The 21,932-nt window shown below is 42.8% G+C and overlaps 1 protein-coding gene across 1 annotated transcript in view; it reads left to right on the top strand.

Moving 5' to 3' along the window:
* The first annotated feature begins 511 nt into the window (after positions 1–511).
* The window catches only part of LOC310706186 (parapinopsin-like), a 49,892-nt gene continuing 28,471 nt past the window's right edge, over positions 512–21,932 (top strand). The window contains exons 1-3 of the mRNA XM_083501583.1: positions 512–679; positions 7,709–8,385; positions 21,007–21,326. Coding sequence (XP_083357709.1) covers positions 8,049–8,385; positions 21,007–21,326 — 657 coding nt within the window. The 5' untranslated portion in view covers positions 512–679; positions 7,709–8,048. The remainder of the gene's footprint in view (positions 680–7,708; positions 8,386–21,006; positions 21,327–21,932) is intronic.

Here is a 21,932-nt window from a genome sequence, read left to right as displayed (position 1 = left end):
AGATACATAAATGAAGCAAGCTTTTAAATCAAGAGGTTACAGCAACATAACAGCAGCCCCAAAGCCCATCTAATCCGTCAAAGCGCAACATTTCCTCCAAAGAATCTGGAGAAACGTAGCTAACTCATCATAGACCTATAATTCCCAGTCCCTTTAAACTACAGTTCCGCAGGATTCTTTGGGAGAAACAATGTGTTTTCTATAGATCTCAAGTACACGCAGCCCGGCAGCGCGCAAAGCAGCCCCTGACCTCAGCAGCTCTCTCCCCATACCTCCGGCCGCGCAGGTAGGACAAACCGCCCCCCCCCGCCCGCACCTGCGCAAAGTCCCGCTCGCATACTTTCTAGAGCTCCCCTGAGCTCCCCAAAGATTCCCGCGCGGAGTCAGAGCGCGGCCCCTGCTGCGCCAGCGAGCTCGCCCTCCAACCAGCGTCCCTTCGCCAGAAAGAGGCGGGCGGGCAGCGCCGAGAAGACCCCGCCTCCCGTCGCTTCCCCGCCCCAAAAATCAGGGCTGAGGGAAGCGCGCGGGCGGACTTGAGGGGGCGGAGGGCGCCGATAGAGCTGGAAGTTGTGGCTGGCGAGAAGCGAAGGAAGGGGAAACGGCTCGCCAAGCGCCAAAATCCCTTACCTCAGCGAGCCCGAGCGCGGAGGGAAGCCCGGACTCTCCGAAGCAGCAGCAGGTGAGCGAGAAGCGGCGCGCGTCCTCTCCGAGCGGCCGCTCCGTCCGGGCGCTGTGGGCGAGAGCCCTGGAGGCGCGGTTCCCGCGGAGCTCCGCCGCGGAGCGGGTGGGACACGACTCACCCCCGGGCGGGACGCGCCGCACCACAGTTCCTTCTCGACCGTCGGCTTGGTTTCTTTCGAGTGAGGGGTGAGACGTGGGAAGCTTTCGCGTGTCTCCCTTAAAGGGGGTCCCGGGTGGGAAAGGCTGCCGGCGTTTCCTCGCGTGCTGATTGCGATTCCCTAGGCGCGTCGCGCAGACGGGAGGTGCCAATAAAATATGAGGGGGGGGGCACAGGTAAGACCCGCTCCACATAACTGAATACAAGACGGGGCATACCATATGAGTGGCAATGCGCATCAACGGGGGGCGGGGGGGGGAGCCTCCATATATATATTTATATAAAGAATTGCTGCCCCGGCTGCTTTCCCACTTTCCCACTTCATGTCTGCACCATAGGAGCCAACGTCTAGGGACTTGAGGGGTCTTACACTCCCCCAATATATATATATGGAGACAAGGATAATAATTCCAATAACACACACACACACACACACACACTTTAAACATTTTCAATTTTCTACTCCCGTCCCCCACTTTTTGCAGTTCCTTACATTTTCATCCTTTCCTGCATACTCCAAATTACCTAAACTTATTCTTTTATTCGTCTGTTCTGATATATATGTTTTTAAAGCTGCAGGTTTTTACAGTTATCCTGCCAATGTCTTGAACTGTTTACAGTTTGTAAATACTCAACAAACCACTTCCATTCCTTTCTAAAAAGTTTATTGTCTTGGTTTCTTATTATTCTGGTAAGTCTCGCCATTTCTTCATACTCCGTTAGATTCTGCATCGAGTCTTCTTTTGTTGGGACCTCTTCATCCCTCCACTTTTGGGCAGATAACATTCTTGCAGCTGTAGTTGCATACATAAATAAGTTTCTATACTGTTTGGGTAGTTCTAATCGTATAATTCCCAAGAGAAAAACTTCTGGGTTTTCCCCCGAATGTTATCTTAAACATCTTTTTCAATTCATTATATATCATTTCCCAGTAGGCTTTAATGTTATTGCAAGACCACCACATGTGAAAAAGGTGACTTCTTTTTCTTTAAGTTTCCAACACTTATTTGACTTTGATTTATACATTTTTGCCAATCTACTGGGTGTTAAATACCATCTATATTGCATTTTCATATAATTTTCTCTTAAACTATAACATGCTGTAAATTTTATATCCGTATTTTATAATCATTCCCATGCTCCCATTTTCTATATTATGACCAACATCTATTGCCCAGTGTATCATTGAAGATTTCATTTGTTCATCCTTTGTCTCCCATTCCAATAACATCTTATACATTTTAGACATCACTTTAACATTACAATTTAACAGGTCTCTAATTGTGATAGTTGTTACCCAAACCCCTGATTCATATCCTTTTTAAATATTTCATTCAAATGATGATATTGTCACCATGTTGTTAACATTCCTGGTAGTTCCTTAAACACTTTTAATTTAAATTCTCCACCCTGCTCTCTTAATAAATTTCTATAAGTCGACCAACTTTCCGTAATATTTTTCCTTTTCACCGCTGTGGCTTCTAAGGTGAAAGCCAAAGTGGTATTTTAGTTTCCAATACATTTTTATATTTGTCCCATATTCTATACAATTTTTTCTTAATTATACGGTTTGTAAAACCTTTATGTACTTTCACCTTTTCATACCACAAATAAGGGTGCCAATCAAAAATATTATTGTGACCTTCTAAATCTAAAATATGTGGATTCTTCAATAGCAACCATTCCTTCAACCAATACAGACAAGATGCTTCATAATATAATCTCATATCCGGCAGGGAGAAACCTCTATCTTTCGTGTTTGTCAGTATTTTATATTTTATTCTCAATTTTTCCCTTGCCAGATATATTCAGAAATATCTTTTTGCTATTTGTTGAAGCAATCTTGGTAATACATTCTTGGTAATACATTCATCTTCATGGTTAACACTCTGCCCAGCAACGAAAGTTTCATTCTACCCCATATTTGCAAATTTCTTTTAATGTCCTCCCAGGTTTTCAAATAGTTATCTTTATATAGATTTATATTCTTCGCTGTTAACCATACACCTAAATACTTAACCTTCTTGTCAGTCTTTAGACCTGATATATTTTGTAATGTATTTTTACTCTCATCGTTCATGGTGGGTTTTTTTTACCAGGAGCTTGGTTTTATCTTTGTTAATTTTAAGACCTTCTCTTTCTCCAATTTTTAAAAGTCTCTTCTGATACTTTTGGAATTGACGCTGTTGGTTCTTCTACACAGATAGCAGCAACTAAGGATGCGGAGAGGGTGTGTGTGTGTGTGTGTGTTCACGCAAAAGGCATTCATACTCTGGAGCTGCTGATGAGAGCTAAAGTCCCTTGAAATGCTTCAGAACATCCTGCTGATTTTGGGGACGATTATACAAGAGAGCCTCTCTGAAGCGAATGCTCGAAGCAAAGAAGGAAGGGAAGGGAGAGGGAAGCGACAGGGACACCTCCCTCATAATTACAAATGAACCCATTAGGTATCCAGTCCACTCACTAGCATTGCTTAGGGTTGCAAAGTTTATTTCTGCAAGTGCGAGCTTCTGGATTGCCGCTGCTCTCAGGTGGGCTCAAATCCCAGCCGGCAAATGCAAGCTCCGCCATTCTAGTTGATTCTTGGTTGCCTTGCGCAACGAAGTCATTCTTTGTTGCCTTGTCGTGTGACAAACCTGCTCCCCCCCCCCCCGAAAACTTGGACTTGGTGCTGTAAGGAAAGTGAGAGGGAAATCCTGAAAACACAGGATTGTGCTTGGCTTTGGCGCCAGGTGATCTGACCTCCCCACAAATGAATCAATATGAATGCTCAAAATGAAGAGGTTCTCTGGACCTGTTGGTACCTGGTGCTGCTAGCTTGATTTTAGTTCACAAGAGTGTAGAGTAACTGTGTATTCTGAAAGCAGAAGGTGTGAGTGAGGTCTAAGAGGTGGGAAGCCTTTTTGGGGGGAGAGACTTCTTTTTAAAGCTTTTTTTTAATGGATATTGGATTAAAACTGGGGTGTGGGGACTTTTTCCTGTTTCTCATCAGTTTAATAACCAGGAACCCACAAAAATAACGCAATTTCTAAGCAGAAACAACTTTGGGAACTGGCAATTTTGAACAAAGAAGTGGCATGCGGGCAGGCAGAAGAATTTAGCCTGCAACCCTGAATTCACGTCCCTGGGAATAATCCTGTTGAGTTCTGTATAATTTATTTCTGAGTGGGAATGTTTAGGCTGTTTCTCCCACCCCAAAGCTGCTGTTTGCAGAAGTGAGTGGCTATCAGGGATTTGTTAAACACAATTGTGCAGTTAGGTCTTTAGCTTGCTTGGGACAGATTTGCTATAAGTTCAGACTCGCTCCATTTATATGAACATGCATGTAAGGAGCTTAAGGCTAAACATTTCTTTTAGGAAAGACAATTAACTTGGAGAAGAGCACCCGATGTAAAGGAAAATGTTATGCTGGAGGTCACCCTAAATCATAAATATTTTTTCTTTCATCGTTTTTGTTCATTCGAGCTAAATTTGCTTACTTCACTTTGTGATTTGCAATTCCATGCTGTGCTTAACCAGATGTCACCCCTCTTTGATCTGGAACATTTAGATGTTCAGATTTAACCTGCTTTCCTGTTGTTAAAGTTTGCAGTATACAGGGCATAGCTAGGATTTGGGATCTTACGACACCTAGAAATTCTGTTCAGATCTTATTAATCATTCCCCTTTTTAAATTGGACAGGTGCAACCAAAACAACCATCCTTCCCAGGCACACTTTCAAAATTGTTACTCTCTTGCAGGTTTAGCAAACCCCTTTACTAAATTTAGCAAACCCTTTTTTTCATGCATTCATGGAAATGTCCAGAGAACCATTTTGAAATTAAAATGCTTAACTTGCACCCTAAAATTTGCATTTTAATTACTGCTGGATAACTCAGTATAAATAAATATGTTTAACTGAAATCGGATAGAATATGATTGATAGGTGAAATTTGCTGAAATGTGTGTGTGGAGATAGCATATCATGATTCAAACTGAAGTTTGACATAGATTTTAAGCTGCTTCTGTGTCTCTCCATTGCTTTTGTGGCATCCACACAATGTCCTTATCCAAGTGGTAGGCTGCACTTTCTCCCGGATAAATTTGGGGTTTCTTGAGCTACAGATAATCCAATAAGGGAGGAAAATCCAACGTAAAATGTCATGTTACCACCTGACTATGGATGCACCTGACTATGGACACATTGTATCACTGGGTCATTTATTTCTTTTTACATGGGTGGTGACCTATCGCTGGGTTCCTTCTATCAACCTGCCTCCCCAACTTCTATTTTGTTTCCATCGACCTATAGGAAGAATATGCAGCCTGCCTTTTCCCACTGGTTATTGCTGAAGGCAAGTTCTGGTGTTTTTCTTTTTAAAACAGCTCTCTTGCGTGAAACGGCTGTGATAAAAAATAAAATAAAACTTGCCATCGCAGGTATAGGAGGCAGAAATTGAAAAAGGGGGAAGAAAAAAGGAAGTGGCAGCTTTTCATGTGAGTGGCTTCAAATCCTTACCTGGCTAGGAGTGGTGCACATTTTTTTTTTAATACTGGCATTTTGTGCAGTGAAATAAAAATAAGATGTGCATACATGCCCACAATGGACCTAAGGTTTCCTGGCTTGGAATGTCACACATGCACATTTTTTTATTTTATTTTTTACTGCAAACCAGGTATATAAAAAACCTTGGATTTCAGAAATGCATCTTTTATAAAACAAAACCCACAAATACCTGCATGCATGTCCACATGAAGTTTTGGGTTTGGGGAACTTATGGTGGATGGGGACCTCCTAATTGAGGAGAGGGGACAACAACAGACATATAGAGGCCTATTTATGCAATAAGACACTAGTGTAGACACAGGTCGTAGGTCAGGCTTCCTCCAACTTGGCCCTCCAGATGTTTTGAGACTACAGTTCCCATCATCCCTCACCACTGGTCCTGCTAGCTAGGGATCATGGGAGTTGTAGGCCAAAAAACATCTGGAGGACCGAGTTGGAGGAAGCCTGTCATAGGTAATGGCTTTTTCTAGTATTGTTCCAGATGCAACACTACTTAAGATACAGATGTTACATATTTCATTGATGACACACCATTTAATTTTAGTAGTGTGTTCAGTATTCATTACATAGAAGCAGAACCCCTCCTTTCTTAAATGACCAGAAGACATTATTTTTAAAAGCAATGTTCAGTTTTAGTTTTGCACCATTCTATACTAGTCCATTTTGATTGTGGAAACCTTGCGTTGTTTGTCAGGTTAGAGCAGAGGCAGAGAACCATACAGTGTAAGCCAGCTAAGGGTTTCACATACTACTGTGCAGCAACCATGGATGCTCTGTGCACCCCACTATTGTGCTGGTGTTTCCTAATTGACAGGGGTGGGGGAGAAATCATGGCATTTCCTAAATGTAGATAGCAGCTATGCACTACGAAATACACTGCAAAGCACTAGGAAAATAGTAACACCATCTAAGCAAACTTCTCAGAAAGTGCAATTTGTAAGAATGCTCTCCTAAGCTGCTTTAATGTTCCATTTCCATTTTATTGTAATATGTTGTGTACATGAAACGAAAAATGTGCTATTAGAGAGGAACAGGAGACAAAACCTTGCCTTAGAAGCACTCATTTATAAAATGTCAAACATTTTACTCCATTCTCTTCAGTAATCTGTTCTTAAGTAGTACAAAAAAAGAGAACTCTCTGAACTCTCAGTGTTATTTAAGAACAAGATGATTTATTTAGAACAAGAGTGGGAGTTGTTAATTATATGTTTGTGATGTTATTTTTTACAAATTGCTTTTGTTTCCACTCTCTGTGTTGACTACTAAGCAATTACAATTTAATCAAAGAACTTAAGGGATTGGACTTGAAGCAAGTATGTTCTACTTCAGTCTCATTGATATTTGTGTGATTTGAAAAGCTAGCTGTGACGAACTTTTCCTATTGATCGCAATGGAAACTAAGTGTTACTAACTCACTCCAGCCCTGACCTAGCTGCCAGCCTGCCCTGCTCCTGCATTGTCCGGGTAATTGGCAAGAATGCCAGCATTTGGAAAGTGGTACTGCCCCACAGGTTGGCTATTCATGAGTTGGAGTCTAATGACATGTAGAGAGCCATAGCTTCCCCATTTGTATTTAGAGGCATAGCAAAAACTCATTGTAGTACAGTTGTACCTTCGATCCTGAACGCCTTGGTACTCAGATGTTTTGGCTCCCGAATGCCACAAACCCGGAAGTGGTTGTTCCGGTTTGCGAACATACTTTTGGAACCCAAACATCCGACAGGGCTTCCAGAACAGATTCTTTTCGACTTCCAAGATACAACTGTACTGTGTTTGTGTGTGACTATGCCCTAATAAAAGGGACACGGCTGGCGCTGTGGGTTAAACCACAGAGCCTAGGGCTTGCCGATCAGAAGGTCAGCGGTTCGAATCCCCGCAACGGGGTGAGCTCCCGTTGCTCGGTCCCTGCTCCTGCCAACCTAGCAGTTTGAAATCACAAGTGCAAGTAGATAAAGAGGTACCGCTCTGGCGGGAAGCTAAACGGCAATTCCGTGCACTGCTATGGTTCACCAGAAGTGGCTTAGTCATGCTGGCCACATGACCCGGAAGCTGTCTGCGGACAAACGCCGGCTCTCTTGGCCAATAAAGGGAGATGAGCGCCGCAACCCCAGAGTCGGTCACGACTGGACCTAATGGTCAGGGGTCCCTTTTATGCCCTGATAAACCACAGCTGTAGAATCCTAGTAACTCTCAAACACCCAGGAAAAGGTGAAAGACTAATAACATGGGGAAATTATGTAATGACTGTACATCATGTAATGCCTTTCTTTAAAATTATTGCCTTGATTGCAACGCTTACATATTTTCCTCTCTTTGTGTACAGGATGCCAGAAGTATCATGAGAGAAGCTTCATAGTAGAGCGTTATGAAAATATATTATGGAGCTGGGATGAAGAAAAGGCATAACCACAGCTCTGCAGTTGTGAAAAAAGTATTATCTTTGTGCTATCATGGACACGTTGAAATGATTCATATCTTCTATTTTGCACAGATAATAGGTTGGGGCAGAGAGGAACAGTGTAGTGTGTTTCTAAGTGAGCAACACAACATCTACATTAGATTGACAGATTAAATAAAGCCCCCAAACTTGGTAATGGAAAGATGGCGACCTTCAGAAGCTGGTAGATCTGGAAATAAGGTTCTTCAATATTATCTCACTTACTATGATGTCAGAAATTAATGCCAGCTTGACAGTCAACCTCAGCACATCTACAGATGAGCCAAGAACTGGCCTCTCTAGAACAGGTCACACCATTGTGGCAGTTTTTCTTGGGTTCATATTGCTTTTTGGCTTCTTGAATAACTTGATCGTCCTCATTCTCTTCTGCAAGTTCAAAACCCTGCGCAACCCTGTGAACATGCTGCTGCTGAACATCAGTGCAAGCGATATGTTGGTGTGCATCTCGGGTACCACATTCAGTTTCGTATCCAACATCTATGGCAAGTGGATTGGAGGGGAGCATGGCTGCCGGTGGTACGGCTTTGTCAATTCCTGTTTCGGTAAGAGTTTGGAAGCTTACGTTTCACTGCTTTGGTAACCCATTTCTACAAGAAGAAGATTCGTAAATAAATCCTGGGTGGTATTCAACCAAGTATTACTCAGAACAGACCCATTGAAATGAATGGACCCAATTCAGTCATGTTCATCAATTTCTGTAGGTTTAACTGTGAGTAAAACTTAGATGAATACTAACCATTATTCTCTCCTAGGCTGGTTAGATGTTTGTAGCTCAATCCACATTTTTATTCTAAGCTCTGAATCACACATCTTTATTGGGCATAATTGTCCTGATCATAATCTTAGGGTTGAATTATGTGTTCCATAGCACAGGTGGTTTGGGGAAAGATTATTCCCATTCTGGGGTTTCAGATAGTTTTGCTTTTTTTGGTGCTGCTGGAGTTGCAAGGAAAGTTTCATGGACATGTGCAGATTTAAGCACTGGCATTCTGCTTACCGCTTGCCATTGGCAAATAAAACACACACAATTTTGTTTCGTCCTGAAATATGTCGGCTTGGTGACTGTTGAACCAATGAAGCAGGTGTCTGGTTGCAAGTAGCCAATGGCAGGATGGTTTTTCTCTCGCTGATTATCACACACTTATTGAATCCCCGCTTCGTGGTGAGATCCCGTTGCTCGGTCCCTGCTCCTGCCAACCTAGCAGTTCGAAAGCACGTCAAAGTGCAAGTAGATAAATAGGTACTGCTCCGGCGGGAAGGTAAACGGCGTTTCCGTGTGCTGCTCTGGTTCTCCAGAAGCGGCTTAGTCATGCTGGCCACATGACCTGGAAGCTGTCTGCGGACAAACACTGGCTCCCTCGGCCAATAAAGCGAGATGAGCGCCGCAACCCCAGAGTCGGCCACGACTGGACCTAAGGGTCAGGGGTCCCTTTACCTTTACCTTTTATCATGTGGTGAAGCAATGGTTTCTCCACAGCTTTAGCAGCCACATAAGGAAGATCCACACTTTGAAAGAATATGACTGTGTGGTAGTAATAAGATTGCATGGGCTGCAAGAGTGCATTGGCTACCCCCAACATCTGCACATGATGCACATAGATTTTTGCTACACACATGCAGATATTCTGTGAAAGGGCTCTGTCTGCATACTGATACATGTTTGTAAGACAGGGCCAGGGTCACCCTCCCATAGAGGACCTTTGTGTGCATATATCAGTAGGCACATGGAGTCCATCAGTAGTGGGGGACTGGCAGTTTTGCATGTTGGCGCATGCAGGGTGGTCTACCCTGCATAGTCCCCTCATGCGTTATTCCAACAGCAATCTCCCCAACAGCAACAGCTTTATTGCTAAGATCAATCTATAATAGCAGCATAACTGACTGCTTTTGTACAGGTACAGCAACAGCTATGGTTAGAACAGCAAGATAATAGATCCTTATTATAGTCTCCCTCCCCTGCTGTTCAGGAAGTAGCAAGGAGCCTATTCGTAAGAAATTATGGGTTCCCCTCTGACTTATGAACTGATTTTGTCCTGCTAGTCACAGCTGCTTCCATAATCTTCCATTAAGTTAACAGTCCTTCTCACACCAAAAGGGAAGACTTCTATGGAGACAGACGCTTGCTTCATTGGTTAGGAGGCAGGTTTCCCAGTCAACCTTCTGGCCCAATGCCCTTGCACAATAAAGCAGTTAATGAAACACAAAAGATTCACCTCATCTGACTTTGGTTGGAAGCAGAATCCACCGGGTCAGAGATATCCTGTAAAATGTGTGAACAGGGTGGTTAAGTTCTTTTACAGAAGTCACTGAAGAGTATGTATTGCGTTCCCACCCGCTTTGCACATATAACTCATGAATGAACAAAGAAAATGAAGAATGTTGAATTGCCTCTCTTCCATTCTTGGTATCCCTCCTCTTTCAACAATGGTGGTGACCTGGTGGCCCCCTCAGATGTTGCTGGACCCTAGCTCCCACTAGCCCTTGTCAGCATGGCTAATGGCCAGGGATGATGAGGACTGCAATCCAGCTACACTGGGAAGGCCATACTGTCTTAATGTGTAATCTAAAGTTGACCTCTTGGAGCACATGCCCATTAGACTTTCTTTAATCCACTGCCATCAAACAATAACCTCTTGCAATTTGGTCTGTACTAATTTGTGCTTGCTATCTAGAAATGTAGGCATTTTATGCCTGGTTCCTCTTTTCTGCCCACTTCCACTGATGCTAGGAAAGACACTCAACACCCCTGTCTTTGTAGATCAAAGCATGACACACTTGTCAATTCAGCTTCAAGAGGAAGAATGTAATTTGAGAAAATTCTCAGCCACATAATTCCAAATTACCTGGCATTCTTCTGCCTGGTATTCTTCATCTTGAACAAACTATATCATACCTGTCAGATGAATGAAAGTGTGGTTCATACTGAATGTTATAGGGTGTTTGTTTTCTTTGTGGGCATAAATTATTGTGAGAGAAGAGAGAGATCTGTGAAAGAAGCAGTTGCTACTAGTGAGGTTTAACTCCTCCCCTACTACCTTGAGCTGTGATATGATGCCCATTTACCTAGGAGGATCAAACCCTATTGAAATGAATGAGGCTTACTTTTCAGCAAACAGAAATAGGACTGTTGTTGCATAGTATATAGATAGGTTCTATTCCTATGGCTTCCATACTTGCCCTCTCTCTGCATGCTGTTTTTAACATTCCTGTCACATAAGTACAGGGGTGAAGGACAATAGCACAGTGGCAGGTCATGTTATTTGCATGCAGAAGTGTTCAGGTACATTCTACAGTCTCGGATATTTCTAGGTAGGGTTAGGAAACACTCCTGTCTGAAACCCTGCATTGCTGCTTTTACATGTGCAAATGACAGAGGCTTATTAGCGGGTCCACACCTCTTAAGTACCCCCAGCACACACTTGGGTCTGGCTGTTTCCCAGTTCTAATTAAATCCTATTAAGCCCAAGCATTTAGCACTCACAGATCTATAACAGTATCTTCACTTGGAAGCAAAGTTCCTCGGCTTTCAGTGGGGCTTTCCTCTCTCTTAGTAAAGGTGCTTGGGATTGCGACCCCAGTTGTAAAGCTGCATGGGGATTCATACCCAGCTGCTTTGTATGTCACTCCCACCTAACTCTTTTGCACTTATGTAACAAAACAAGAGACCAAATGAATGGGAGCCCTTTTTCCTGTCCTCCTGCTAGGTTGCTTGATCATGCTCTCCTGCTCTCTGTGTGGCCTACAAGCAGTACTTTTTCTTTCGTGGAAAAGAAAAGAAAAGAAAAGAAAAGGAGATGCCAGTATTCTTATACAGTGGTACCTTGGAAGTCGAACGGAATCCGTTCCGGAAGTCCGTTCGACTTCCAAAACATTCAGGAAGCCACGGAAGCCGCGTTGGACATTTGGGTTCCAAAGAACATTCGCAAACCGGAACGCTGACTTCTGGGTTCGCGGTGTCCGGGAGCCAAAACGTTCGACTCGCAAGGTGTTTGGGATCCAAGGTACGACTGTATTTATATTAAGTGTCATGTGTTCTAGAACAAAATGGCTGCTATGGGCAGCAAGGAAGAAGAAGAAGAAGAAGGCGCTGGTATTCTGTATTGGGTTACACAAATCTTATGTAGCCCAAGAAGGTGTGGCTGCTGTAACAGTTATTTGAAGCTGTGGATGGTCCCTTTAATCAGGGGCGTCATGTTCCACTTTGCTGCTTGAGGTGGGACAGGAAGTGCTACCCTGCCACTGCTCTGCTGCCGCACTGCCTCCACAACTCTGCCCTCACCCCCGCACAGTGGCGGTATTAAGTGGCGACAACAGCAGGTTCTGGAGAGATCCACAAAGCCTTGTACTGTATTCATTAATGTCAAAAAGAAATAAGACAATATGGAATTATTGTTTCTCAGCCTTCAATATTGGCCTGAATTGTAAAACCGAAATAGTTCCCCCCCCCTTTGCTATTTATTTATTATCCATTGGGAAATGTCACTGTTGGCTGAAATCTATAATTTGTGTCCCTGTGAAATACACAGTCCTAAGTAGCCTTGAGTCAGCATTCATGATAGCATTTCTGGACGGCTGAACCTTTAAAAAAATTGTATCTTAGTTTTAGTATGTTTGGCCTTATATAAATGAAAAATCCTTAAAATGGTACAGAAGAACACAGCATCCCGTGATAAATAAAAGGGGGCGTAACTATAGAGAAGTTTCTTGGCTATTTTTAGAGAGGGTTTTAATAAACGGAAAACAGATCCAAAACTAGGCAGTGTTGGTTCTGTGCAGAATAATTGAAAGGAATCTACTTGGATGTTTGCATTTACTGTATATTCTGCAGAATCTCCTTCGGATAAGACATCTGTTACAATTAATGTTCTAAAGCAAATCTCAACTTTTAACAAGTAGCAGACTTTCTGTAGTTATTAAGGCAATTTGTAAGAACATGAAGACCATAATTACCAATTGAATGATCGCAAAATTTATTCTAGATAAATAAGTTTCAAGGACAAACACACTCTTTAGCTGTAACCAGGGCTTTGACCTTCAGTTGGATAGTTTCAATTTTAGAGTCTTTGGATCTGGCCTATTTAACTAGGCATTGTGATTAATAACACTTTCATAACTGGAGCTGATGAAGAGCCTTGTTCCTACCCCTTTCAGCTCCAGATATACGTTCCTTTAAAAAGTAGGTAACCTTGATTTCGGTGGAATCAATCTGCCCTTTTAGTGTGTTATCACCTTAAAGTCTAAATTTGCCTTAGTTTTAAAATAAAAATCCAAGTACTTTATCAGAGTCCTATCAAGAATGCAGAAGTAATTCAGGAATTTTTAAAACGGGAGGGACTAACCAGAATAAATGAAAAACACAATAAGCATTTAGAACTGATGGTATATCTTTATGAGAGACATATGCTGGTTTTATAGTCATGTCCCCTTTCTTGCTATTGGGTGTGTGTGTGAATTTTGCCCCCTTTATCCTATAAAAATGTTTGTGCTCAAGCGTTTAATGGGGAAAGTCAGGAAAGGAATCTGTGACCTTCTAAATATAAGGCACGTCCATGTTTATTACCGTATTTTTCCGTGTATAAGACTAGGTTTTTTAACCAAAAAATTAGGTTTAGAATTGGGGCTCCTCTTATACATGGGTAGCGCTGAGGGTTTTTTTCTTCTTCTTAATTTGGAGTCCCCCAAAATAAGGGGCGTCTTATACATGGGGGTGACTTAGAGATGGGAAAGTATGGTAAGTTCTGGCCCTCCTGCAAAGCTGTGATCTTCTCTGTAATAACCAAAATCTCTATGGAGGAACATGGATGCTAACTCGCCCCCCCCCCCCCACAATGTGGCACCAGGTAAAAACATTTTTATTCTCCAGGACATAGGGATAACTAATCATATTGTTACTCAATTTGGGCTTCAGGGTGCATGTTTTGTAATTGTTGTGTTGATATTGTCCATTATTTCACAGGCATGTTAGGGATGGTAGGGAAATGTCACTTGAGGTTATTGATGTCATGGACTCCTGACTGGATAGTAGCTGGTGTCACTGATGACAAATAATCGCTTTACACACAAACAACCCAGTGGCAGTGCAGGAATTACTTCCACGGACAGTCTTAACCTCTGGTGTGAACTGGATATTGCATGTAACACCACTCTGACAAGCCACTGAAATTCCCTTCAAAATCTCTCTATATAATAAAAATGAAAGAATGTCGTCATGCAACTCCCTTGAAAGGGGGGGCTAATCCCTGGATTTCCATGAAGTCAGGGTGAGGCAGGGAAGCAAAAGTGAAGTCAAGTTGCACAACGGCAGTGGCCAGGGCACGGGAGCAAGAAAGGAGAAACACTGAGGGGGGAAAGTGGTTTGATTAAAACGACAGCAGAGGTTTGAGTAAAGTACAGTCATACTTCATGTTATGTTTGCTTCATGTTATGTTCTTTCAGGATACGTCCTGCGGCGACCTGGAAGTACTGGAAAGGGCTACTTCCGGGTTTCGCCGCTCGCGCATGCGCAGACGCACAAAGTGACGTCCCGCACATGCGCAGAAGCAGCAATTCGCAACCTGCCTGTGAGCAGACGCACCACTGCGGGTTGCACTCTTTTCATGTTGCGAATGTGCCTCCGGAATGGATCTTGTTTGCAACCAGAGGTACCACTGTAGAGATGAAGAGACGTTGAAGTTTTGTTTTCAAAAGAGTTTTAACAAGTTTTAACTTTCTCCCCCGCTTTACTCAAACTTCTGCCATCATTTTAAAATGGCTACTTCCCCCCTTTCTATGTTTACGTAGACTTATTTTGATCTTTTAAAGACATTCAGCTCACAATTAAGCTATTAGTATGCTACCATGTGCATTGTGAGATATATTACACTTAGTTGAAATCAAAGGTTAGCGATTAGTAGCATTTAAGAAGCTTTCATTTCCCAGGTAATTTAAGTCACTTGTTGGCAAAGTGACTGTTCTTGTCCTTCTCCTGTCACTTACATGTGTCCAGTTATCAGCGTAACCCAAAAGATCTTTTATGCCTGGCAAGTTTTCTCATTAAAAAGGGGGTGGGGGGAGGGGGAAAAACACTTAGTTAAGATGGGTGAAGTTGATAGCTGGTGGGAGTTTGCTCACACATGTTTATACTTCAGTGACATATTAATGAAATAAAACATAAAAGCCTTACCCTCCACAGGGAAGTTTTATGGGGAAAGCATAACTTTTTTAAATTTAAAACTATAGCTTCAAATGTAATGCTTGAACTCCCAATATTTAACAAACCAGGTTATAAACAATGACAGGGCTTTGTCCTCAAGCATATTTAGAAACCCTTAAGGCCTCTAGTTTGTTGTTATCTATTATCATATACCCAGGAGGTAGAATGAATTCAAACGTTTACTCCAGGATTCTAAATTGGAATACTTGGAATGTGTTGCTAATGAACTTGTGCATGGAAAAGGAGCAGAAAATGATTGGTGCTCTTTAGACAATACACATTTCAAAAAGGAACTTCCTACTCTTTATGTCCTGGTCTAGCTACACCACTTAGCCATAGCTGTCAAGTGTCCCTTATTTGGCGGGAAACTCCCTTATCACAGCGCCATGTCCCGCTGCTGTCCCTTATTGATGATGTCCCTTAAATTTCCCGGGTTTCAAAGGAAGCAGCTCCTCTCCCTCCCTCCCTGCCGGCCAGGGAGGAGGGAGGCTCCAACTGTGTTGCTTGGCTGCTTGGCCCACCCCCCTCCGGCCTCCTCTCACCAGCCTCGGCCCCCGGGAGCCCCTCCCCGCCGGGACTGAGGAGCCTTGAGAGGAGAGCGAGGGCAACAATAGAGAAAGCAGTTCAGAGAGAGGAGGTGGAGGTGGAGGGGTGGGCAGTTGTTCCAAGGGCTAACCATAGAGGGGGAAAGCGGAGGAAGGACCGCAAGTGCTTCTCCCATAGATTTGTACTGGTACTAGCATAGATGGTCTGATCTGCAGGTTTACTTCGGTCACGATTCCCCCCCCCCCCTGCCCCGCCTGATGGAACTGAGAGCTACAGATGGAGCATGAGAGAAAAGATACAGAACTGCAGCAGCATCTTCGTAGCTTGGACTTTGTTTTGTGCGAAAAGTGGTTGCTGCTTGTAGTTATTTAATTGCAGTGTTTCATCAGCTGGTGTCTTGAGCAGCAACCTCTGGAAACGAAGGGCTAAAAACCGGCGCTGCTCTCCAAAATTATCAGGTCCTTTTTAACTTCGTATTTCAGCTGGTTGACTAAAATCCCTTATTTTCGAGGCTGCTGGTCCCTTATTTTCAAATCTGTAAGTTGACAGCTATGCACTTAACTCTGCCATAGGTGTGTCCCTGGTTCTAATCTTTCACATTTAAATATTTTTCTAAGAACCGATTTGCAGGCCAGTCAACCAGTGGTGACAGGACAGTAGAAACTTGTTTTGCTAATGGTAAAATCGTGTCCAGCTGAGTTGTTTCAGGTGGAAATGAGGCTGCCCATGGTCTTAAAACTGTGGGAATGGTTCATCCAAAATACTATTCAAAGGGTTAATGCTGTAGCCTAGAATCTTGTGGTGTCATATATATACTGAGGCAGTATATGTGTGCGTGCGTGAGTTTTAATTGTGAGAACAGCAAGTGCTTAGTGTTATGCTGCTGCCTGCCTCAGAGCGAGTCTGTAAATATCAGTCCAGTCTCAGATGCAAATTCATGGAAATATGTTTCAGTAACGTAAGTGTCACCTGCCTCTCTTGTACATTCAGTCTGACGAGAGCAAGTACAACAGTGAAAAGTCATATGTCATTGTGGCGATCACACAGGGTCCCCAGACGTTTGACGGTCTATTGATCCCTGTGCCACCACTATGATCACTTCCCCGCTGCCACCAACCCGTTTCTCTCGGGTACACACAGAGTCCAGACAGTTGTTAACATTAAATCAAATAAGCAAGTTTATTTTATAAGCCTTAACAAGTTTATGGTTTCAGATAATTTTTCTTGTCAGTTTCTTATCCTTAGTTTCTATACCGGCCTATACCTTCCTAATAACTCCTAACTGATTATCCCAACTGTCAATCTGACTCCTCCTATCAGTTTCTCTCACTCTCACAACACAACTCGACCAACCCACAGACCTATCCTCCCTCTTCCTTCTCCAACTCCCAACTGACCTCCAGACAACTCCAACTCTAACTCTACCTCCTCCCCTTGGGTTCCCACTGGCCAATCACTTCACACCCATTTAACCCTTTCCTTATGACCCAGCATGATGTCACCTAGGAGGGCAAACGCCACAGTCACCTTAAACTTTAAAAGCAAGCGTCGCCTGGTTTTTGTAGGAGAAAAGAGAACTATTAAAAAAGGGTCAAACGACCCGGGGCAACCTCCACACAACTTTGCAAAGTATAATTACCACGTTTGTGTGAGGGGGAGTCCATGGAGTTGGAGGTGTCAGTTGGCTGTGATGACTTTACTTGCTAATTTGCTAATGTAGCATCCCTCCCATCTGCTCGGATATGGATTCCTCATGCTGTTTAGGAAACAGCAGTGCAGTGTAGACAAAGCCCTGAGCTGTCAGGGCTGGAAGTTAAACCGAAGCAAAAAAGGAATTGAAATCATAAATCACATACTCTGTAGTGTACTCCAAGGCTGGAGGTGGTGAACCACTTTCGACTAGAGGACCAGATCCCCACGTGGAGAGCCCTTCTGTGGCCCACTTTAATAGGTGTGCAGCTGTGGGCCCGTGTCAAGCACATCATATGAATGAATAAATATTTGCGCCAGCCATCGGCCATAGCAATAAAACAACAATACGATATACAAAGAATAGAAATAAAAAGTGAATTACCGGTATATAAAATTATAAAAGTGAATTATATAAAATTATAAAAGTGAATGATATAAAATACATTTTAGGGTTTTGAATCAATAGTCAAATAGTGAATCTTATTCTAATTGCCCCAGCTTGCAACCTTTGCTGTCACCTGCTCATCTTGATCTGCCAAGAGAAAGGACACTGTGGCAGTGACTGGATGACCTGGAATGGACATTAAGAGGGGTGATGACCTTATTCCTCAAGTCTGTAGAAAGATGATGACATCATATGTCATCAGGCATTGCCCATCAAAGGAAGATTCTTGCTTTGCAATTGTTGGGTTATAACTCCCGTCTTCCTTGGCCATTGCCTATGTTGACTGGAGCTGATGGGAGCTGGACTCTTAACGACACCCAGAGGGTCACAGTTTCTCCATCCTCATAGAGTCTGCATTTAGTTACTGCACTGGTGGTGGTGGTGGTGGTGGTAGTAGTAGTAGTAGTAGTAGTAGTAGTAGTAGTAATAATAATAATAATAATAATAATAATAATAATAATAGACTAGCCTCTCTTCTATGTGTATTGTTGCGCCTGGCATTGTTCTGAGGACTGCTGGGATGCAGAAACATTTAGTGGTGGTTCTTCCATTTTTTAAAATATAAAATCCAGCTGTTATCCAGATCTGTCTCCATCACTTGGAAATAGTCACTATTGAATTGAAGCCACATTCTTTTTTTCTCTGTAAGCACAATCCTCTAAATTTCTTGGCATACCTAGTGAAATGCTTTTCCTTTGATAAGCATTTTTTCTTTTTCTCTTCCCCTATGTGGACGTGTCTTGGCTGTTTACATTGGTATTTTCCTAAACATCAAAGGGGACAAATCTTATGTGGAGGTGGCAATGCCTTTGTAATTGGGGCATCATTAAACGATTTCCAGGTCAATAAACAACAGCATTTATTGATTTGCAGACAACACTACAATTACGCACTTGTATAATCCATAGCAAACCCTGCTAGTTTCCAAATGCTTCTTGTCTGCCTGTTATAAAAAAAACCAGCAACTTCTCATTATATACCAGAGGACAACCCCAACTCACCCATGTACACATCAGCTGTGTGTAAATGTCAATGTTGCTGTCATTGTATATGCATTTCAGTGCAAACAAGCAAACAAACTTTGTTTCAATTTAGTGGATTAAAAATTAGCTTCTAGTAAATTTGTAGCCGACTTTGGCCATTGTACTTATTCTTATGGTGGGAGCCCCATGTCCATATCTTTCAATCTATCCCTGTGTCCAGGACACAGACAAAGCATGAACTTGGCAGCCCACATGATAACATCTGTTGCTGGAACACACCACAAAGGGGGAACTGTTTGAATTCTCTGCCATGTAAAAATAAAAGGAGCATTCCTATACATACTTGTCAAAGGAGGGGAAACAGGGCAGAACATGTACCTTAACAGTAGTTCACAGCTTTCTTAATTCTACATTCAAATATTTGATCCTTCACTGCAGTCTGTAGGGGACAGCCTTGCAAATGATAGATCACTTGGAGCTTCTGATTGTGGACAGCACCCTTCAGAGCCCAGCTCTCCCTCCCTCAAACTGGAAAAGTTGCAGGTCCCATTGCTACATCTGTTGCTCCTCCCAAGCATCTTTTGTGCTCCATTTTGGCAACTGAACAGCTTGCTGCTACCCCTTTGTTGGATCTCTCCCAGAAACCTCCCATTGCTGACCCCAGTCTTCCATTATAAGATAAAGGGGGGTGAGGCCATCTTGCCTAACACTTTCTGAGTTTACTTGTAGACATATCTGCTCTATATGCCAAACTTCAGAAGGTTGAAGTGTCTAGATGCTAACCTAAGTCAGAATGTTCTTGGGCAAGGCTTGGTTTGGATAACAACAACAACAACAACTTATTTGTGCCCCACCCACCTGGCTGGGTTTCCCCAGCCACTCTGGGTGGCTTCCAACAAAGACCAAAAATACACTAAGATTAACCACTATGGCAGTCCCTTTTTCTTTGCAGAAACCCTGTCTTACAGATATCGAATCACAGGCTTGGAGAGGAACCCAATGATGACATCTAGACAAGCCCCCCTCCTTTCATGACTCATGGAAGTGAAACCCAGTAATAAGATACAAAGATGATAATGTTTCATATGCTCACACAATACTTTTCTGCCATTAAGAAAGTAGACTTCTAACCCCAATAATATAGACTAGAACTCAAGCTGTTCCACTCATGCCTGTAGGAGGAAACCATCTGGGTTGGGCGGATTGTATGCTTACTTCCCACACTAGCACAAGCCATCCCACAGAAAAGGAAGATATAGGCATAGGACCCACATCTTCTGTAGTCCGTATCCTCCTGAGAATATCAGTCACACATAAATGGTTGACTCAGGGCCATGGTCATCAGAGGATAGCATAGTCATCTGCTTACTTAGGCCCGCATTCTTAATGCTCCCAGAAGCTTCCTGGCACCACCGAATGATTGCCAGCTGCCCACTTCTGTCATTTTTCTTCCTAACCCCCAGGGGATGAGTGAGCAAATGATGACCATGAAAAGCTGAGTGCAGCTTCCATTGATTCTTTCTCACTTGCCTGCCAGCACTCTCACTGGCAGACCAGCTGGCAGGGATATTGTCCTGTGCCCTGATGAAAACTTGGGAAATTGCTTTAAAGCAGTCATCATGACTTTACAAAAAATCTATTCAGATACAGTTGTCTTTACCAAAGGGAATGTATTTCCATTGAGACAGAGGCAGGAGTTTTGAATATTTTCTTTGAATAATTATGAGATTGCCAAAAGCTTTAAAAGCAGATCTATACTATACTGTACTATACTTTATTTACTATACTGTACTGTACTGTACTATTTGGTTCCAGCATCTGTATGTCCTTTGGTGATGAGGAAGTGACCATAAAGATCAATGGAGACCAGGAAGTCAAGTTCCCTAATCAGCTTGGGGTGAATTTTGCAAAATTATTCTCAGTGGAGGGAGACATCGCTGTAATAAATGTCAAGTTTGAAGTTCAGTCATGCTTTTTTGTGTGTCTATAGAAGGGAAAACGGAAAATAAAATGTGTTACTTGACCTTGTCTGCCTTGCCAGCTTCTTCCTATTGAGGGGGAATTATTGGTTTGTTTTTGTTCTTATTATGTATTTTTGTGTTTTCTATATTGTAATTTTATGCTATGAACCGCCCTGAAAGGCGGTATATAAATTTAACTAATAATAATAATAATAATTCCCCTTGACATTCTAATCATGCAGAAAATGGTATTTCGCTTTCTGCCCTTTAAGTCTTTACGTCATATGAAATAACACAAAGTGATTCTCTTAATTATTTTTGTCCCCACTTCTTTCTCGTTGCAGGCATTGTGTCTTTGATCTCGTTGGCCATTCTGTCTTACGAACGTTACAGCACCCTCACCAGTAAACGTGGCTCTGACTACCAAAAGGCTCTGTTAGGAGTTGGGGGCTCCTGGCTCTATTCTCTGGTCTGGACTGTGCCCCCTCTCATTGGCTGGAGCAGCTACGGGCTCGAGCGGGCAGGCACCAGCTGTTCCGTCCGATGGACCTCTGAAACACCAGAGTCAGTGTCGTACATCATCTGCCTCTTCATATTCTGCTTAGTCATCCCCGTAACAGTGATGATATACTGCTACGCCCGCCTCTTTTATGATGTCAAACAGGTAAGTGCGTCACAGGCGTTATATGATATCTCTGAGGAAGGTTGCGTTTCGGATACGTGCCCTCTAATATACATACGTCAAAAAATGAATTGAAGGCTTTCAAAGATGGTAGATTTCTCTCATTTCATATTCGAAGGCCCTAATCCTCTGCGCACTTACTTGAGAGCAAGTCCCCTATACTTAGTGGCATCTATGTTTATTACAGTTCTATCCTATCCTCCTTTGAGAGCAATTGTCTCCTATCTAGGAAGCTTTCAGGGCCATAGCTACTTTCCCTCAGTAGCAGAGCTGCATGTCTTCATAAATTGTTTTCTAGGAACATAGGGCAAAAAGATTAATGCATTGTAGGGTTTGGGCAAGATGACCCTCGTTGTCCCTTCCAACTCTACAATTCTGTGATTCCAAGAAGCTGTTTTACATCAGGCGAGCCTCTTGGTCCATCCACCTCAGTACTGTCTACGTTGACTGACAGTTACTACAGTATCCCACAGAATATGGGATAGACACAGAATATTCCCAGCCTTCCCTGGAGATTCCAGGGATTGCCTCCATCTGAATCCAAAGCAGATCCTTTATCTCCTGCTCCTTCAGGGTAAACTTTTGTTG

Source organism: Podarcis liolepis, assembly GCF_965112155.1.
Source record: "Podarcis liolepis genome assembly, chromosome: 4".
Classification (NCBI taxonomy): Eukaryota; Metazoa; Chordata; class Lepidosauria; order Squamata; family Lacertidae; genus Podarcis; species Podarcis liolepis.
Note: the sequence above shows the minus strand (reverse complement) of the source record. Positions and strands in the feature narration are given on the sequence as shown.